The 19,152-nt window shown below is 44.6% G+C and overlaps 1 protein-coding gene across 4 annotated transcripts in view; it reads left to right on the top strand.

Annotated features, from left to right (window-relative positions):
• Nucleotides 1-6,753: 6,753 nt before the first annotated feature.
• HOMER2 (homer scaffold protein 2) overlaps nt 6,754-19,152 on the top strand; it is a 55,111-nt gene continuing 42,712 nt past the window's right edge. For 2 of the 4 annotated variants that reach the window (XM_056499886.1, XM_056499885.1), the window contains exon 1: nt 6,754-7,005. In XM_056499886.1, coding sequence (XP_056355861.1) covers nt 6,914-7,005 — 92 coding nt within the window. In that variant the 5' untranslated portion in view covers nt 6,754-6,913. The remainder of the gene's footprint in view (nt 7,006-19,152) is intronic. The other 2 variants (XM_056499887.1, XM_056499888.1) reach the window with 2 other exon arrangements.

Raw genomic sequence — 19,152 nt, 5'->3', positions numbered from 1 at the left:
GTATTGTTGCAGAACAAAGTAGAATTAGGAATGTAGAAACTCTTCTTGAACTGTCCAGGAAGATACCCAGGCAAACTTGCAACACAATTGAGGCCTTTAAAATGCATTTTCTTACCAAGGTATTCTTGGTATCTTTCTCTGTGGAAGCTGTAATCTTGTTATTTTATTATCAAATAGCAATTTTTTACTTTTTGAGGTCTGGGTTTTTAGTGTAGTAGAACCAGCATGATTTGTGGCTTATTATTATTGATTAATTATTGTAGTTTAGCAAAACTTAGACAAAAAGGCTGATATAAGTCAAGATCTTTAAGTTTTCATTATTTGAAAGTGATATAAATTAAGGCAAGTAGGGATTGCTTGTTTGTTTGTTTATGTTTTTGGAGATTGCTTGGTTTTATTCTTTTTTCTTTTCTAATTTTGGAAGCATAAAGACATTTTCCTACTTCCTAAATGCATCTCAGTTGCTTTCCATAGGACAGTCTGCAAGGTGAAAAGCTCAACACTTTTTTCAGAGAATGGTGCAAAATACAGCTTTTGTGGTCACAAACAATTTTCTTCACCAATGAAAATGACCACTGTCTGTGAAAACCACCCATAGCTGATGTCCTGGGCCCTGCCAACTTCCAATCTCTGAGCCAGCTCTGACTTCCCTGAAGTCAAGGTATTTTTCATAACTGGAGGAGAAAAACCTTGTGCTGTGGTGCCACTTGTGTCATGAAGAACTCAGGTTAATTGTTTGGGTACTCACCACTACACCCCAACCATCAGGTTTTGTAAATAGCCTTGAAATCCTGTGTGACTTTGTTCCCACCTGGCACTGTCAGTGCTGCTCAGTCCTTGAAGGATTCACCCAGAAAAAGGATCCACTCACCTTCACCAGGGAGAAGGGCAAGGGGGAAACACAGTGATGGAGGAGGACAGGCTGAAAAAAGGAAAAACCATATTTCTCACTACAGCCTCCAGGAACATCCCACATTTCCTTCTCATTCCCTCCCCTGGCTCCTGCAATGAGCCTGGGGGGATCTCTTCCACCTCCCCATCTCTTTCTGTCCCCCTGCCCAGCTCACAACCCACTGCAGACCCTGCTGCTGCCCTGGAGAGCCCAACACAGCCAGCACAGCACAGTGGGCTCCTTGGGAAGGCAGCATTGAAAATGCCACTCTCTGGTTGCTTGGAAATGAAATCCAACTTCAGTATTATTTTTGAGCTTAGATTTTTGAATCCAAAATCCCATCTGACGGAAGAGATGGGTATTTAAACAGATGTCTGCAATTTCTTTAAAAAATAGAGATTGAGTTACAGATGGTAGAAAGGGCCTGAGAATTAAAAACTCCCAAGCTACAAGAAAATTTACATGTGAGCAAACTGTTTTGCTGAAATGTATGGTCATACAATTCTGCATGTTTGAAAATTAAGCTTTCACCAAAAATGTGAATATCTTTTCCCTTCCCTATTATCTGCTTCTCTGCTGTAGCCTTGGCTGTCACCATCATTGTGACAGCCAAGTTGCAATATGAGGGTCCTGCTTCTAACAGACAAGACATACAGCTCTTCCTTCTCCTTTCTCTTCTATAATTTGGCCTGCCAGGACCAACAATTTTGATCTGAATTAGTTTAAAAGAAAACTAATCCACCCTGTTTGCATAATCAGTGCCTGATTGCTCTAACTTCCATCTTATAAAATGCAAATAAAAGGAATTTTATGATATAAGCCTGGAAGGAAACCAGAGTCAAAATCTGTATTTGCAGATGAAATGGAACCTTTTTTTTTCTTCTCTGGGGATTTAAAAAGAAAGCCCCCAAAATAAATTTTGAGTGAAAAAGCTGATAACTTCTAAAGTGCCATATGAAATGCAAAGCACTGCATATTGGAAGGGAAAAATTGAATATATTTGGTAGTTTTGAGGAGCAAGTCAGGATCCATCTCATCATCTGGGAGACCTGTACATGCCTTTGAGCAGCTTTATGAAGATTTTCACTCATGCATGTGTGCTCAAAAAGCAGTATTTTTGTGCCTATGACCAAGGAAATAGACTCAAATACAAGCTGTAAGGACACTCACATGCAGTGCTCCTCACCTACTCTGCAGAGTCCCAGTCTGTCCCCTGCTAAACCAGTCCAAATTAGCATGAATCCAGGGCACAGCAGCAAAACTCACTATGTGCAGAAAAAAGCTGTCAGGTGATCAGCCTTATTTCCTTTACAGTGCAGTGGACATAATCACAGTGTCTACATCAGTGAAAACATTGAGAAGGAGAGTTGGGATTATCTGTTGCTCTATCTAGTAAGTACAGAGGTCTGATAAGGGAACAAGGTTTGTTCCTAGTGTGGGACCACCTCTACTAATGTTCAGGACCAATGTGCACTCCTGGATGTGTCCCAACCTGGATTTCTAGCAGCAAAGTACAAAGGATGCCTAGAGGACCTGTCCTATTGTGTTTTAATGCTGACAGATGCTCCTGACTCTGCCAGTGGTCAGCATCTTACACTCCATCAGCCTCTTACAATTTTGTAGCTTTCAACATCTCGCTGGGTATTTACATCCAGGCTGGAGTCCTGTCGTGGCTCTAGGGCATTGTTCTGGTTTTGCTGACTTTCTTTATCTGTTCAGGTCTTCTCTCTCTAAGATCTCATTTGAAATTATTTTTGGTTGGCTGCCTTTGTCTTTACTGAGAAGGCAAGATATACCACAGTGTGACAATGACAGCTCTTTGCATTTACATAAACATCTGCTTTGATTTGGTACTTGCACATTTCACTGGACAACTCTTTAAAAAGTGAGGTAGAAACTGGGCATGAACCTTCTATGACTTGAGTTAGACAGGTGCTTCCTGGCACTAAGTAAATATAAGAATAAACTGCAAAGAATAAGAGAACATGCAACCCATTTTAAAGTAGATTGACAAATTTCTTTTAAATTACTTCCTCCCCCCTTCTTTTTTTTTTTTTTTTCCTTTTGAGGACACAGAAAGTAATCCGATTATTTTGGCTTATTTCTAATGGAGATAGAGAGGTAAACTGTTTTTTTTCTTAGGAATCAGATGTCTTGCTGGAGGACTTGTTGAAGGTCTCATGTTTATTGTGAGCTCTGACATTTTAATTAAAAGAGTGTTCATTATTTTAAGCAAATAGATCCTTTGCCCTAATTATTTATTAGATATCAGATTAAGTAGGTTTTAAAAACAAATACTGTAAATCAGAGTGTTTTCAACAAAATGATTTTAAATCTTTTTTTTTTCTCAGCTGCTCACCTTTAACATTTTATATCCAGTGATATTATAATTACATTAGTTCTCCATTTGTCAAGAGATTTAAAAACTAATTCTCTGTTTCAAATGTAAAAATCAAGAATTCCCCCAAGCTTATTTTGGTTAAACTCCTAGATAACATTTAAAGGTAGAAAATGGTTGGTTATTTGTCAAAGGGGGAAAAAAGGGGAAACGGCACAGTTCTTTTGGATTAAAAAATTGCAGATTTCATCAGTTCTGCTTGAGGAAAAAGAGACAATCACAGTACTGAATATTTTATTTAATACTATCTGCCATGGGAAATAGAGAGAAAACTACCTTGAAATATAATAGTTTAAAAAGGCTGAACAGCAGGTTTTCTGCAATAAAATTATACCTAAAATAAAATAGAGTGGCAGAAGACAACAATAGTGAAAACCAAATAAAAGGAGAGAACAGAAACACTGAAAGAGGGGAAGAGCCCAATGAGGTCTTTGCTTTTCAGAATGCTAGACCAGCTTTCTGAAAAGGATATTCACCCTGTATCTAGGAATCAAAAAATTATATCTTTAGGAGGCCTGTGGGAATAGAAAAAACTTCTCATCTAAAGAAGTTAGACCCATTTACAGAATGTGGATATTTTTATTGCTCAGCTTGAATCCTACCAAGGGATTGTGTGCCTTCTGTATTTTGAGTGTTCCTGAGTGTGCCACAGCAGTAAGGGCACACTTGTGAATACTAAATGAGGCCTGAATTACCCTCCTTACACATCCTGTGCCTGAGCCAGCTCGGAAATGAAAGATCATGTCACATATGAAGCTTGAGAACTGATTAACTGTGATAGCATATTTATAGTTCTCATTTACAGAGAACTGAAAATACCTTAAACAACTGGAATACTAAATTACACAAAAATAATGTAAATCAGTGGGAACTATACACAAACTAGGACACAGTGATGGTGGAGAGGTTCAAGATGGAACTGTCTGTAGAAAAATTGCTTAATTCAATATTGATATTGTTAAATGGTTTGCATGAGATCTGGGCCTTACTCAAATCCATGAGACTTTTGCCATTGACTTGAAGTGAGGACAGGGCTTCATCCTCTTTTTGACAGAAAAAGGAGGCCTCATCCATCTGAAAGAATAGTGGGAATTTCAGATGAAGGGACTGCACTTAGAGAAACCCAAATATGAGCAGAAAACTGGGTTAACTTGCTGTCTGCCAGGGAAAATGTCTCAGGAAGAAATTGGACTAACCCTCTCTCTCCTAGAAGACAGTTCTGCAGAGCATGAATGAAGTGGGAAGACCTTATGAACAAAAGCAATATACAAAATTTTGTATTGTGAATTTCACAGGCAATTATGCTTCCATAAACTTAAAGCTTTATTTTTATAAATGGGGATGAAAGCACAGTCTTGAATGCAAGATTGGAAAAGACTAAAAAATTAGAAAATGCTAAGGCAACAGCAATTCCAATTTCCAATTCTCATCATGACACACATAGTGAGTGCATTACCCCATTTTGCTCCAATTCCATTAGACACTTGTAAGTCTCATGCAGCACTGGTTCATAAAACACAGCTTTTGGATACTTACCAAAATGAGCCAATTAATCAGAGAGGACCAAGACAATTTCTCTTTGATGAATGGAGTATGTAATTTAACAAAATGAGGTAAATGGTGTAAAAACAGTGTTATAAAATGCTCAGATTCACGGTGAGAGTTTTTTCCACAAGATTTTAGGCTGCTGTTTTTACCCTCAGAGACTGTTATCCCTCAGTTTCCCCTAGAAGAGAGGAAGGGTCACATCAAAGCAATATTCAAGGATGCAGGTTATCATGAACGTGAAAGATTTGTCACTTTTGGCTATCTCAGAGGAAATGGAACCTCACCTTCAGCTGGCAGAACAGGATATAGGAACTTTTGTCATCAGTGGTTAGGTAAGGAGTTAAGTGTCCTTCACAGTAACCCTCTGACCATGGTAAAGAGAGCAGGTACATTGGAGAGATGTCATCCCATGGCCTTGTGAAAATGTCTGTGTGTAATTCACCCTGCTCCTTTTTTCCCCAATGACATGGACTTTGAGTGTGTGGGATTGAAATTCCATTTTGGTGTTCAGGAAAGGGGTTCTACTGTCCATAGCAGGAAGGTGTTTGGTTGCTGGCTAATTGTTCCTCTCAGGATTCCTGTGATAGTATCCTATCCCAAGGTAATACTAGGGACACCCCCAGTTATTACACACGAAGCTCAAGCAAGCAAACATCAAGCCTTTCCCACAACTTCTAAACTTCCTTGGAAAGAGGATAAATCAATGTGAGATTTTAAAAAAAGAGATGAAAATAATCACTCTTGATGGCAGAATATTAATTATAACTTTGTGTGGGTGAAGTTAAAAGCCTGTCTCATGTGTGAATTGGGCGTTTTTTCTCCACGAAAGAGTAAGTGTGTTTGTGTACACAGTCCTGTGAACACCCGAACGAGCAGGTCCACGGCTCTGCTATGGATTTGTGTCCTGTGATTGCCGGCCAGATGCCAGGGTCACCCTCGTGGCTGGGTAGCCATTACACGGCTCTTCCACACTAGTCCAAATTTTCCTTCCCTAGTTAGAAATCGTCTCTCTTTTTATTTTCACGAAACTTTTAATAATCATTTTGAAACCCTTTGTGGCACAGATTCGCAGCGAGGATGAGAAGGGCAAAAGGAGATTCATATTTCTGGGCAGAGCAGGCGGCGCTGGCTGAGCGCGGCTCCTGACCTGGGCTCTGCCAGGGCCAGTGGCCAAACAGGGCTGGCACAGCCCCGGGGCTCGCAGCCTCCGCACTCAGGGCCCGCGGAACGCGGATTCGGAGCGTGAAAAGACGCGGGGAGGGCGAGACAGTGGGACAGAATCGCCCGCTCGTGTTTCACCGGGCATCCCTCGGCGCGGCATCGCCTCCGGTCGGAAGCGCATCCCGGGATCCGCGCTCGGAGCGCGCCGTGCCCGCGCCGGGGAGCCGGGGCTGCCGGCGGGACAGCCGGTCCGGGACAGCCGGTCCGGGACAGCCCGTCTCGGTGCGGGACAGCCAGTCCGGGACAGCCGGTGTGGGACAGTCGGTCCGGGACAGCCGGTGCGGGACAGCCGGTCCTAAACAGCCGGTCCCGGGCAGCCGGTCCCGGGCAGTCGGTCCCGGGCAGCCGGTCCCCGGGGAGGGCTCACCCCTCTCCCCTCTCGCCGTTGAGGCTCCCCGGGCGCGGGCGGGGCCCCGCGGGGACACCCCACAACTTCACCCGAAGTTTTCTCGCCGCCTCGTCCCCGTTCGGCGGGTCGCCGCCCCGCGGCGAGGGCACCGTGAGGACGCGATCCCGCAGCCGCGGGGCACAGCCCGCCCCCGGCGCTGGCCCGGGGCGGGAGCGGAGCGGGAGCGGGAGCGGAGCGGGAGCGGGAGCGGAGCGGAGCGGAGCGGCCCCGGGGCGCGCCCACCGCCCGCCCCGCCCCGGCCCGCCCCGGCCCGCCCCGGCCGCCGCCCCCGCGCTGCCGCCTGGCAGGCGGCGGGTGCCGCGGGAGCTGCTCGGTGCCGCCGCCGCCCGGGAGGGAGGTTATGTAAGGGGGGAGGGAGGCGGCGGGAGGAGGAGCAGGACGGCTCTCGCCGCCGTGCAGCCGCCGTGCAGCCGCAGCCAGCCGGGGCCGGGGCCGGGGCGGCCGCATGTGCGAAGTGGGGACGCGGCCGCCGCTGGCCGCCGAGCGCGGGGAGCCGCCCGGGGGTGCCGCCGCCGCCGAGAGGTGCCGAGACATGGGGTGAGTCCGCCGGGCCCCGACCCGCGTGGGCGCCGCGTCCCGCCGCAGGTGCGGAGCGGGCAGAGCGCGGCCGCCCCGAGAGCGCTCCCCAGGAGCGGCGTTTTATAACGTAATTAATCATTGCCGCCCGCTCGGGAGCGCCGGCGGAGCGGGCACGCCGCGGAGGGAGAGCACCGGCCGCGAAATCCCCGCCGGAATGACGGGGAGGAGCCCGGGGTGTAGGAGCGGGGGCCGGGCCGGTCCCTGGCCGGTCGGCTGCGGGATGTGCGGCGAGTTCATGGTCAGATGTTTCTCGCTGGTTCAGCGAGAGCTCTGGCTGCTGGAGGCACGCGGTAAACTTGCCTGAATTGTGCCAGCTGATCCCTAATTCGTGTAAATATTTTTCCCTTTTAATTTTTTTTTATGTGCCACTAGTCTCTGACCACATGTGATGATCTCTTAGAGAATTCAGCTTGGGATTTCCAAAAACTAGTCCTGTATTTTTGCTATTCTCTAACTTACAAGAGGGGACAAAAGCCAAATCCTGGCATTAGGGCAATTTGTGAACTAAATATCAGGGAACAGAGGTTAAGGTTGTGCCTTTGGTTTGATCTATATATAGGTTTGAGATCCTCTCGACCAGAATGTCTTGGGGGATTCCAAGCCCACACATTTAATTTACTTTATTTTTATCCTATTATGTTCTCTTACACCTTTTCCTTGCCTCTCCTCACCCCCCTGTGGTAAGGAATCGTTCTCCAGTTTCTGAGCTTCCTGTGCTGCTTTCAAGTGTCCAAATTCCCACTATAGATTTGTCGATTGTTGTCAAAGTGATACAATTTGAGAGTATATAGATAAATAATGAATTAAAATGACATGCACGTGTCCGAATTTGATACCCGGGAGTACTGAACAGAAGTACAGGGGTAGAAGGAGAAATAGGATATGAGTATCTCCCCATGTTTCTTCTCAGGATTACAGGGGGCTCACCTGCTTCTTAATTATGCAAAGTTTCACTGGAACATAAAAGAGAAACTGCCCTTGGGGTTGGAGAAAGAAGTATCAAAACCTGTCTGGAGCAGCAGTGCCCCGCAGAGTCCAGGATGATCGAAACATCCATCCACGGGAAACTTGCCTGTGTCGCTCTGCCTGGGCGTCTCTAAGGGCAAATCGTTTAGTTGCTGTCACTTTTAACCATTTCCATACTGGTAGATCAGTTTAGCTGTTGCTTGGAGAGAACCGAGCCACAGTGGTCCCCCACCCTTGGTGTCAGTCAGTTGCAGTTCTGGGCTCGGTGTGGTCCTGCTCTCCTCTGGAGCTGTTCAAGCTTTTGAGAGCTCTGGTTGTGCTCCTGTCTGTGCTGCTACATGCAGTCAGATCATGCAGCCTTGTGCAGGGAGCAGGCACGTTAGCTAGTCTAGTTCAGTACCCTGATTTAATGTGCTCCTCACTCATTTCAGCCTTACACTGGTGCACGTGAGATCAGGCTCCCAGTGCCATTCATTCCCTGGTTTCAGCGTGGGTTGTACCTTCTGCTGCACTCTGTACAGAGTTCAGACAAGGTGTTTGGTGAATTTGCATTTTCCCAGTGCCTCACATCATTATCCTGCCATTCACCTTTCTGATCCAGAGAGCTCGGCAGTGCGTTTGTGATCGCATTCCTGCAGCTGTGGCTCGGCACACACGGCACAGGAGCAACCTCCCAGTTTTCTGGTTCCCTCTGTGCTGCAAACCCTCACCTCTGCAAGCTCGAGCTTTTCCTTCTGTGAAACGGGCCCGTCTGTACTCGTGTCTTTGTGAAGCAGGTTGTGGTCAGAACACAGAGCTCAGTCCTTACTTGGACAAATATATTTGGGCCCAGGCATTCGAGTGGGATTTGCTTCCTGGACACATTTTGGTGTCACATATGGGGCATGTACTCTTAGAAATTGTGACAATGACTTGAATCCTAGCTCTTAAAATATTTTTTCCCTTGCTTTCCTTTTTTTTCTTTTTCCTGGGGGTAGCCATTGCTAATGATTCATTTAAATGCTGCCTATGGATTTGGCAGTGACTGATGGTGCTATGAAACCTGATACAGCTACTTGAGCTTAGCAAAGCAAAGCTATTTAAATTGCTTATTAGCTGTGAGCTGAGCTATTTAAACTGTTGGTTTAGTTCAACTTACTAGGCAGCAAGGTAGTGTCAAGTTTTACAAAAGCAATTTGCATGTTTTTTAGAAAACCTAATGCCTGTAATACAGGGGATATGAAAACAATGTTGTAAAAAAGTGACTGGGAAAAAAGTCTGCTCCAGTGTCCATAAAAGTCAATGTGAAAGTTGCTGCTGACTGAAAACCACTGTATTTTGGTCAAACCACTGTTAAGAATCTCACTGGACAAATGTCTACTTTAAAGGGAGTGAATCTTTTCCCAAATCACTTATTTCTTCTACCCAGCATATCTGATAGCTGCTGTTACCTCAATCCTTTCAGAGCTTAAACTTCGGCTATTTGAAAACCACAATGTAGCACATTTCCAGCTGTAGAAATTTGTCTGAAAATACCTCCTGCTTTGTCTCCTGCAGTTGCAAGCCAAGGGCTGACACAATCAAGGAAGTGTCTGTGATGTTAGTGGGCTGTACCTACTCATCTAATAGCTGTGGTCTGACTCAATGTCACCTCGGTTTAAGCCGTCCAAGTTAAATTTACTGTTATAAGGATGCTTGAGGTTTTAGTATTAGCTGATTAAAGAAGATGTTGGGTAGCTGTTTCATCTGTGCCTAAATTTTTTTATTATTTTCATTTCTTTAGTATCTCTGTATTTCCTTATCTATCCATTACAAATAATTTCTGTGATGAGGTGTGTGACAATTATCCAGTTTGGATTAGACCTGTAAATCTCTTCACTGCTGAAGCTGTTATTTATATTGTGTGTTGGATTAAAACTCAACCAATTTAAATATCCTCTAGCATTAAAACTGTATTTTAATTCTGTTTTATAAATCATATCAAAATGACAATCAGGCCCCTGAGTGTTAAAAATCATTGCAGATGCTGCACAACTATGTAGGAGTGTGTGCTATACAGGTTAATGGTGAAATAGCTCACAGCTCACACCTTTCTTCTGGCTGATATGAGGTGTCTTCTCTTTGCTGCTTCCTCAGGGGCTAGTGGGATAATTTAGTCCCCTCTAGCTGGGATCCATCCATACCTCTCCAGGTGAGCTTTGAGCCAAGCACCAGGAAGTTTGGAAAAGGTGAATTTCCAAGCCTGGATCAGGAAGTGAAGTAACCTCTTCTTAAGCAGATTGGTCTCTTGAATAAAACTCTGTTCCCCCTGTGACAGACTCATGGAAAGGTGCACGGGGCTGTGTTACTGAGGGCAGCCATATGGGATGGGTTTGTTATGCACTGACATTTAAGAGATCAGGGAAGTCTGCCTTGCTCTCCTCCCTTCTGCTGTCAGCAATGCTAATGTCCATTGGCCAACACGTGGCTTTATTTGGGGAGTAAAATGCAAAAACTAGTGTGAGGGTGAGGATTGAAGGAGATAAACGAAGCAGAAGATGTGATGAAGCTCGTGTTACATGCAGACAGTAATTTTGGAGGGTGTTCACTTTCTGGTACCAGCAGTACTTTAGAAACCATGGTGATAAGCTTTGCCTGAGAAGCTCTGTGGCAGGGAATAGTGTTGTTGCAGAGGAAATTCACCTTGGCTTTTGTCCAGCTCCCGCTGAAATCCACGGGAGTTTCTCACAGGCTCCCTCCAAAGTTTGTCCAGGCCATCTGTCTGCCAGGGAAGGGGAGACCCTGGCAGAGAATGGCACCTGGCTGTCACTGGGGTCACTCAAAGCAGGGCTGGGACAAGAGTGTGCCTGAGCACAGCTGGGTTGGTGCTGTGAGCTCAGGGACTTTCTGTGAGATTTTAAGGTCAGCAGCTTCAGTCTGGTCCCCAGCATGGCTCAGGGGGCAGATTATATCCAGCTGGTGATGGTTTTAGTGTTCAAGGAAAGGGATTGAGATCTGTTCATCTCCTGGTTTTTGAAGCAGCTGGCTGGGGGTGCTTGATTCTTCACAGCCTTGGTTCCTGACATAGCTATTTCCATTTTGCAGGGTAGATATAAATGGATGTTATTCTGACTTGGAGAATTTCAATGTACAAATACAGGTGTCTGTACAAAAATGAGTGGAAAAATCAAGTCCAGAGAACTTTGGATTCACTGAAATGATGGGGAAACTCCATTGACCTCAATAGTGTGTAGTCCCTTGCTTATGTTGAGCTCATTTATGTAAGGTTAGAGAGGCAGGGAGTTTGGGGTGGGTGGAAGAGGAAAAAAAAAAACAGACCAAATAGCTAGGTCCTTGTGATGATTTGTGTGTGCTCAGAGTTTTGGTGTGGTTGTATTGGGGTGAGTGAACAAACCTGTAACAGTGTTTTGTCCAGGTGACTTTGCCTCTCACGACTGTGTGAGGAGTTCACAGCACTGCAGACAGGTTCATGTGACAATTTGTAAGGTCTGCGAGAGATAGATTCACCAAATTACGAGAGGAGAAATCTGCCAGTACCACAACTAGTTTGAGTGTTCTCCTGCAGATTTCTGGGACGCTTGCTTATGTAGACTATGCTGTAGAAAGAGTGGACAGAAAGAAAACTTGATGCCAAGAGTCATCATAGTTAAGTTGCTTTCAGCTGCTAACCTAATTAATTACCACTGTTAATTTAATTATCACTTGAGAAAAAGATTATAAATAAAATATTCTCCACAGAGCTGGGATGTCCCTCAAGCACTTCTTTCTATTTGAAAAGAGAATGGTGAGTAGGTCTCCTGATAACAAAGGCATAATTTGAAATGTTAAAAAGAATTATTTGATGTTCAGTTCCTTTAAACTAAAGCTTTTTTAACTCATCCAGGATGTGATCAAGTATCTCAAACTGTTCAAACATATTCCCAGCATGACTGAACCTGGCAGAGGACAGTGAGTTTGCTGAGAACGCAAGAGCAAGGGCATCAGCCTGGTTTTGCAACTGGATTTTCTGCAGTGCTGTGTATTTATTTTATTCATTCATTTGGCTCTGTTATTGCAGTGCCTAAGATAAATAGCCTCACCCATGAACGTACACTTAGGGCACGTAAGCGTTTTGAATCAGCTGTTGGTTTTCCTGTTGACTTTGTGATAGGGTGTGTGCAGAGTGGGAAGTCCTTATTCCTCAAGGTAGCTGCATGGTCAGATCTGCTTTCACCTTGAATGCTCTCCATTGCCTTTTGCACTCTATGCACTGCAAATACAGCGTGTGCCTTGTTTATCCTGAGATTTGGTCACGGCTCTTTAGGATGTAACTGTGCTGAGAGGAACGCATTTCAACTATGTTTCTCTGATAATTCAGCTGTAAATAGCTGATGATCCTGTTCTTAAACCTCAGAATGTGGCAGGGGCACTGCCTTCAAAGGAAGACAGGAAGTGTTTAAGCTTGAGCATTAAAGAAGCAGGAGCAATTAGGCAGGGAATAGACAATTAGTGTCTGGGAAGGTGCTGCTGGCCACAGCCACCCAGCACAGGTTGGGGTGCTGTGAGCAGGGCTGGTGTAATGCACACTCATGCAGAATGTACAGGATGAGGCTGCATGATGCAGTTGATCTTTGATTGTATTTTTGGTGACACATCCTGGCTGCTCTCTGCCTGTTTGTGAGAGGATGTGCTGGCTGCTGCTCTGTGCTGAGCTCATGTGTGACACGAGGAGCTGCTGCTCGCTCCTCATTGACGCAGCAGCTCTTAGAGGCTGCTGGACCCTCTGCATCACTTGGAATTGCTTCCTAATGGGAATTTTGCCGCTGGGGTCAGGATTAAAATGAAGATAATATTTTAAATAATTGATGCTCGAGGCGTTTTAGGATTTGTTTAAAAAAATGGATGTTGCTGGCTGACATCAGCAAGCGGGACAGCCTGCTTAATGACTCATAGGGGAGCAGGAGGCTCTGCTGTGTAGGTGTTCTAGGATTTGTGGGCTTCATGTATGAAGGCTAGCAAGAGCTTTAGCTGCAAAACAGCAGTGGCTTTATCATGGAGCAAGAGCATTCAGATTTGAGACAGGGAAAAGAGGGTGATGGAGGTGTGAGCAGCAGGGAGTGCTGCTTATTGTGCAAACCTGTTCCCTCCAGTGGCACTGCATCCTCCTTTCCTGCCTCCTCCATGCACTGATCTGATTTTATTTACTTCTCAAAATGCAAGATTGTAAGAATTCCTGAAGGGACAAACTGTTTCCTTTCCATCTGGAAGTTTCACTGCAGCCTACAGGATTTAGAAACTCGAACCCTTCTGTGATTCAGAAAGAAAATTCCTGTAGAAGTTGCACTTTTCTGCCTATGCATCAAGAGGCCTGGGAGAGCCCTCCAGAGCTGCCAGTGTTGCTCCCCATTAGCATTTTCATTATAATAATAATAATAATAATCCTGCAACTGCATTCTTATCAGGCACCGTTTAGTACCTCAGTGCAGCAAGACAGCAAAGGCCTCTGTGGAATACATTTTAAAATGTGTAGCCAGCTTGTTAAATATCTTTTCCTAAAGCTGCTTCTGCTTGTACTGGGGACCCTTCCTTGTGGAACTGTGGTGCTGTATGAGTGTTTACTGAATAAATACTTGTTTGATTAATGCTTGGCAGTAGATTCTCCTCAGATACGAAACCACTGTATTTCTTGGGAGGGAAAAGATACAAAATTTTAATCTTGCTTGACTCTGAAGGGAAATCTTAATTTTATATGGGGAAGTGTGAGCATTTTATTTTTAGTATTTCAGTTACTTATTGTTTCATCCCTGGAAGAAGGACAGTATAGCCAGAGATGGGGAGTACCCAGAGCTTTTCCTTTAGAAAGGTGTTACTTCAAGGTGCACAGTCTCCCCTCACATTAATTGTATTGCAATGACTGACTCAAGTTCTCTGCTGTTGGTGAGTTGCTCTGGAATCTGTAACAGCAACACTTTGCTGTTTTTGTTTCATTCCCTGGTTTTATCAGGCTTGTGTATTGCAGTTTCCCACTATGAATCTGTGGCACACATCTAAAATGTCTCTCTGCAGTTGTTTGTGAGAACATGCAATGTTTTGTGATATTGAAAATGTTCAATAAGAGCATTTGATAAATGGTGGAGAAGTTCTGAGATGAGAAGTGCAGAATGTCCCCAGTCAGCTCTCAGGGGCATTGAGCTGCTTGGAGGATGTGTGGGAAATGGGGGAAGAGTCTGGCACCTTTTTATCAGTTATATCACAGATGGTGGTGTCTAAAGATGAATGTTCTGGTGGGTAGTTCAGACACTGGTGCAAAGATGGCAACAGCATAGTTGTCCCTGTGTCCCCAACCACCCCAAGTCCTACAAATCACATAGATGAGTTTGTATGAATTACAGATTTAAAACTTGGTCCATGCCTCCAAGTGGCAGATTTGGCTTGCAGAGAGTTGATGACAATGGCCCTTGGAGGATCCTACCTTTTGGGATGGAGCAGTTTCTGGCATGCAGGATGGTGTGATGCCAATCCTGCAGGTGATGTCAGTCCCTGTTAGCTTAACTTCCTCTCAGAACTGTCAGTTTGGATTATTCTTCCACTGTGTAGGGTGTCCTGGTGTGGAAGTGGGATTTCACAGCCTGACTGCCACAAGGTGGTCAGTTTAATCTCCTTCCACCTGTATACAGAATATGACATCTAGCCACTTCACCCATTTTCTTAAACACTAACATGGTATATATGCAGTTCTCTTTTTTTACCCTTCTCCTAATATTACTTGTGCTGACTCTGTATCTTGTGTGGTCTGTACATAGGATGTACCTAAGCACTGCCCTTCCAGGTAAAGTCCCTACTTCTTGTACCCTCATGTGGTCCAAACTCCTGATAAAAAACCCCAAAAGCTGAAATACTGGTCCCTAACTTGCCAGGAGGTTTCTGCCCAGAAAAGGACAGGACAGAAAGTGGGCAGTGCTCATGGACACAGTGTACAGCAGGGACACAACTGCTGCCCTTGGGTGTACAAGGAGGAGATAAAAGTATCTTTGCACTCTGTTCATGTTCATGTTAAATTTGGTGATTGTCATAATAATCCCCTCTCCTCCAGCTGCAATACGGACAAATTTATTCTTTTATTAAATAATAAAGGAGATTTAGTTGCCTGAAACTTTACAGCACACAGGTGAATGAGAACTCTCTCTTTTCATGTTTATTTTCTGTTTGACAGCTGTTTGTCACTTGAGTAGTCCATTGCAGGAGACAGATAATTTTCTGTTGCCTGTTGTTTACAGAGGTGTTCCCCATAAACTTGTATTTAAAACGTCTTCTAAAAATGCTCATTCATAAAATCCCATCTAATTTGGTTTATGGTCCTTTTCAAGAAGAACAGAAACTGGCTTGACTGAGAACAGGGATCTGTCGCTTCACTACACCCACCCAATTTCAAGGGAATGGAGTTGAAAGCCTGAGTCTGTAATCTCAGTTAGGATGAAACACAATAGCTGTGAAGCAAGGACCAGATCCCACGCTCCACTGAGGGAATTGTTGGTTTAGGAGTTATTTGGGGTGGATGGGGAGGCTGCTCATCTCCCAGGCAGATCCAGAAATGTGTCTGTGTCCATGTTACCCTGGGGAAATTTTCTTTCCCCTCTGTGCCTCTTTCACCTTCTGTGTGCTTTGGAGCAAGGGAATGGCTATTTGTGTACAATGTGAAGTTCCACTTTGTCTTTTGAGAGCTCTGAAGGACAAATAATTTCTTTCAAGTTTCCGTGTGATCCTCCAAGACTTTCCCCAGACAGAAGGTTCTGAGCATGTGTTTTCTGAGACCTTCAAAATTGCATCTTATGGGAGATGCATCACTTTCAAGGATGTGGTAATGTGCAGCCTGATGCTCCCAGCAGTCTCTCTTGCCCTTCTTTTCCTCCCCAGACTTTTCTGTGGTTTTACAGAGGGCTGTAGGGACAACTTCCTTCATGAGCTGGACTAAACCTGGGGTAAACACCTCTTCTGTGGTTGTGGTTACCTGCTTTTCCCTCCACAGGGAAGGTCTGTTCTGAATTTATCAGCTGCAGAGTAATAATCCTGCATACGTATTGTTCAGATCTTTGCAAGAACTTTTCTCCATTGAGTGAGAAATTAGCATTTCAAATTCTATGGGGGAGACGTTGCCAAAGTTTTTTATATTTTAAGCTTAGAGTTTGGAAAGGAATCAAAATATCTAATCCACTTTGCATTCCCTGCTTGGTCTTTCCTCCCTGCCTTACGAATTGGCATCCTTGTCCTTTGGGGGGAGAGCAATATTGTGCAACTCTGTATAGCTTCTCTTGTGAAATACCAAAGTAATATTGCAGTGATCTCCAACACCCTTCCCAATAACTGTTAAATTAGCACAAGTGACATGAGGTTGTACTGGAAAGAGATTATGCTCATCAGCTGCTTTGAAGGATGACCTCTGAATTATTGGCCAGAAAAAAAAAATAGGCAGGGAACCGCTGGGAATGAGTTGGGATAGTTCTGTGCTGCCTGTTATTCCATAAATGAACAGCTGACCTCTGTGAGTTTGACAGGTGGTCCAGGCTTTGGAATTCAGTTACTTTCCCCCTCTTTCTTTTCTTTTTCCATCTCCTTTTTGGCACTTCTCCTTCCCCTGCAGTGGGAGCTGCTGCTGGTGCCCGGGGGCACAGCCTGGCCAGAGCCCAGGGTGGCAGCAGCTCCTGACCCGGGTCACTGTGGCTGGAGGCACATGGAAAAACACAGGGATACTCTGTGTTGTCTAGGGAGAAACGGGCAACTCGTGCATTCTTTTGCTGCCTTTCAAGGGTAGTAAAGCTTCCTAAAAAAACCAGTATTTAGGGAGACCTGCAAAAGAGGCCTCAGAAATGAAGGTTTAATACTTTGGTGCTAAAGTGTGAATGTGTGAAAAGCATAGTAAGAATTTGTCACCAGTTGGCACCTTGTCCTCAGTAGCTGAGCAAGTACTTGATCCATTCTGCATACCAACACCAGGCATTAATTTTAGATCACAGGGAGTATGAAGAGTGCAGTTTCCAGCTCTTGACTTGCTGTTATTTTACTTATGGAAAACTGAGGAAACTGATCCGTGAACTTTTTTCACCCCCAGCAAGGGAGGTGGCTGTTTCCACTAGCAAGGACTTTCCTATCATGAAAATGCATGCAAAACAAATTTCTGCAGAACACAAAACATTATTTTCAATCCTATTTGAAAACAAACATGTTCAGAATTTTCTTCTGAAAGTGAAGCAAAAAATCATTCAACTTGTGTGATATGGGTTTATTATTCTAGCATAAGCATCTGTGGAGAATTTGAGCTGATATTGCTCACATTTGTTTGGCATAAATAAGCAGTAATTTATAGCAGAAGAGGATCAAGTCTCCTGCCTGTATTCTCCCATTGTTCTGAAGGGTGAATTTGCTGTGCATAAGTCTCATGAAAGGGATAAAATCCTTAGAATGGTTTGGGTTGGAAGGCACTGGAAAGATCATCTATTCTAACCTCTCTGGCATGGGCAGGGACACTTTCCATAGACAAGGGTGCTCAACGCTCCATCCAGCCTGACCTTGAACACTTTCAGGAATGGGGCAACCTGTGCCAGTGCCTCACCAACCTCACAGGAAAGGATTTCTTCCTGTCTAATCTAAACTTGCTCTCTTTCAGTTTAAAGCCATTCCCCCTTATTCATGCAAAAAATCATTCTCCTGCTCTTCTTCCTGTAGCCCCTTTAGGTACTGGAAGGCTGAAACCCCAACTCTCCAGATGAGAGGTGCTCTACCCCTCTGATCATCTGTGTGTCCTGCTCTGGACTCACTCCAGCAGCTTCACTGTGGGAACCAGACCTGGATGCCATAGTCCAGGTGGGTCTCAGGAGAGCAGGTCAGAGGGGGAGAATCACCTCCCTTGGCCTCCTTGGGATGCAGCCCAGAATAAGGTTGGCTTTTTGGGCTGCAGGTGCACATTGCTGAGTCAGTCCTACTCCAGGGATCCTGTGTTCAGGTTTTGGGCAGTCCTCCACTGGATTTTCAGGGAGCAGGGCTGGGTGTATGTCTACCTTTAAAAGTAGGACAATAACTTCAGTATCTTTTCAACCAGAGGGAAGAGAAGGAGTGAGAAATGCCAGGAAAAGGAAGTGCACGTCAGAGTGCTGGCAGCGAGTGGCACTGGGCAGGGGCCGTGCAGAGCAGCTGAAATGAGGCACCCTGTGCTCACAGAGCTCCAGCTGAGGGTCCATCAATAAGCACACTGCCTGCAGGCTCTGGAGCCTGCACAGAGCAGGAATCCTGGGACACAGCCCAGCCCCAGCCAGCCCTTTGTTTTATCTGTCCGCAGAAAAATTATTTTAGATCATCTCATCATTTTAAACATTTGGTAAGTGTTAATATACTTTCAGCTCAGTGGAAATAATCACCATATGGCTGTAAGATCTGCCATCTGTCCAGAGACTCTGGAATACAATTAGTCCATGTAGTCCATTTATCAATCTATAAGTGACAATATCCACAGTCCTGGCAACTTGGGCTGCTGACAGAATCAGCACTTGCATAGGCCTACCTGTCTGCCCTTATTACATCAATATATAAATGAGATGGAAAAAATCCCATCATTCAGCTGTGTCCTTCACCCTTGACAGAAGGGAAAAAAAGTCTATATTAGTGTAGATGAGACTGAGGAAATGGTATGCCTTAATTTTTGTAGCACTAATTGGATTTTTTAATGTCTAGTAGACCTTAATTTCATAAGGCAAAGCCAGATTTATGTGCAGTCTTTCAATAAAGAAATACCAGCAGGGCAGAGTATATCACAGGCTAAAAAAATATTATGTCCTCTCCTGTTGTGTTAATTTCCAAGGCACAAAAAGCTAAATACTATGAACATGAGAAAAGTCATCATTAGCATTGTACAGGTAAGAATTTGTTTCCAAGGTTTCTTGTTTGACTTCAGAAAATTGAGAACAGAGTTTTTCAGCAGAGTGAATATATTTTTAAAAGGTCAAGGCCTTTTGGTTTTAAAGCTATTAATGATCTGACATTATAAGGGTTCTGACTTTTGACTGCTCTTGCCAATCTCTCCCCTGGCCCATGTCCTAACCTGGCCCCTCAGGACTGTCACCTCCTTAAAACTGGGGTTAGATTTGGAATAGCTAATGCATATCCAGAAAATAATTTGAATGTCTTATTTGG

The sequence above is a fragment of the Oenanthe melanoleuca genome, chromosome 10, assembly GCF_029582105.1.
Source record: "Oenanthe melanoleuca isolate GR-GAL-2019-014 chromosome 10, OMel1.0, whole genome shotgun sequence".
Lineage (NCBI taxonomy): Eukaryota > Metazoa > Chordata > Aves > Passeriformes > Muscicapidae > Oenanthe > Oenanthe melanoleuca.
This window is presented reverse-complemented; position numbering and strand designations above follow the sequence as displayed.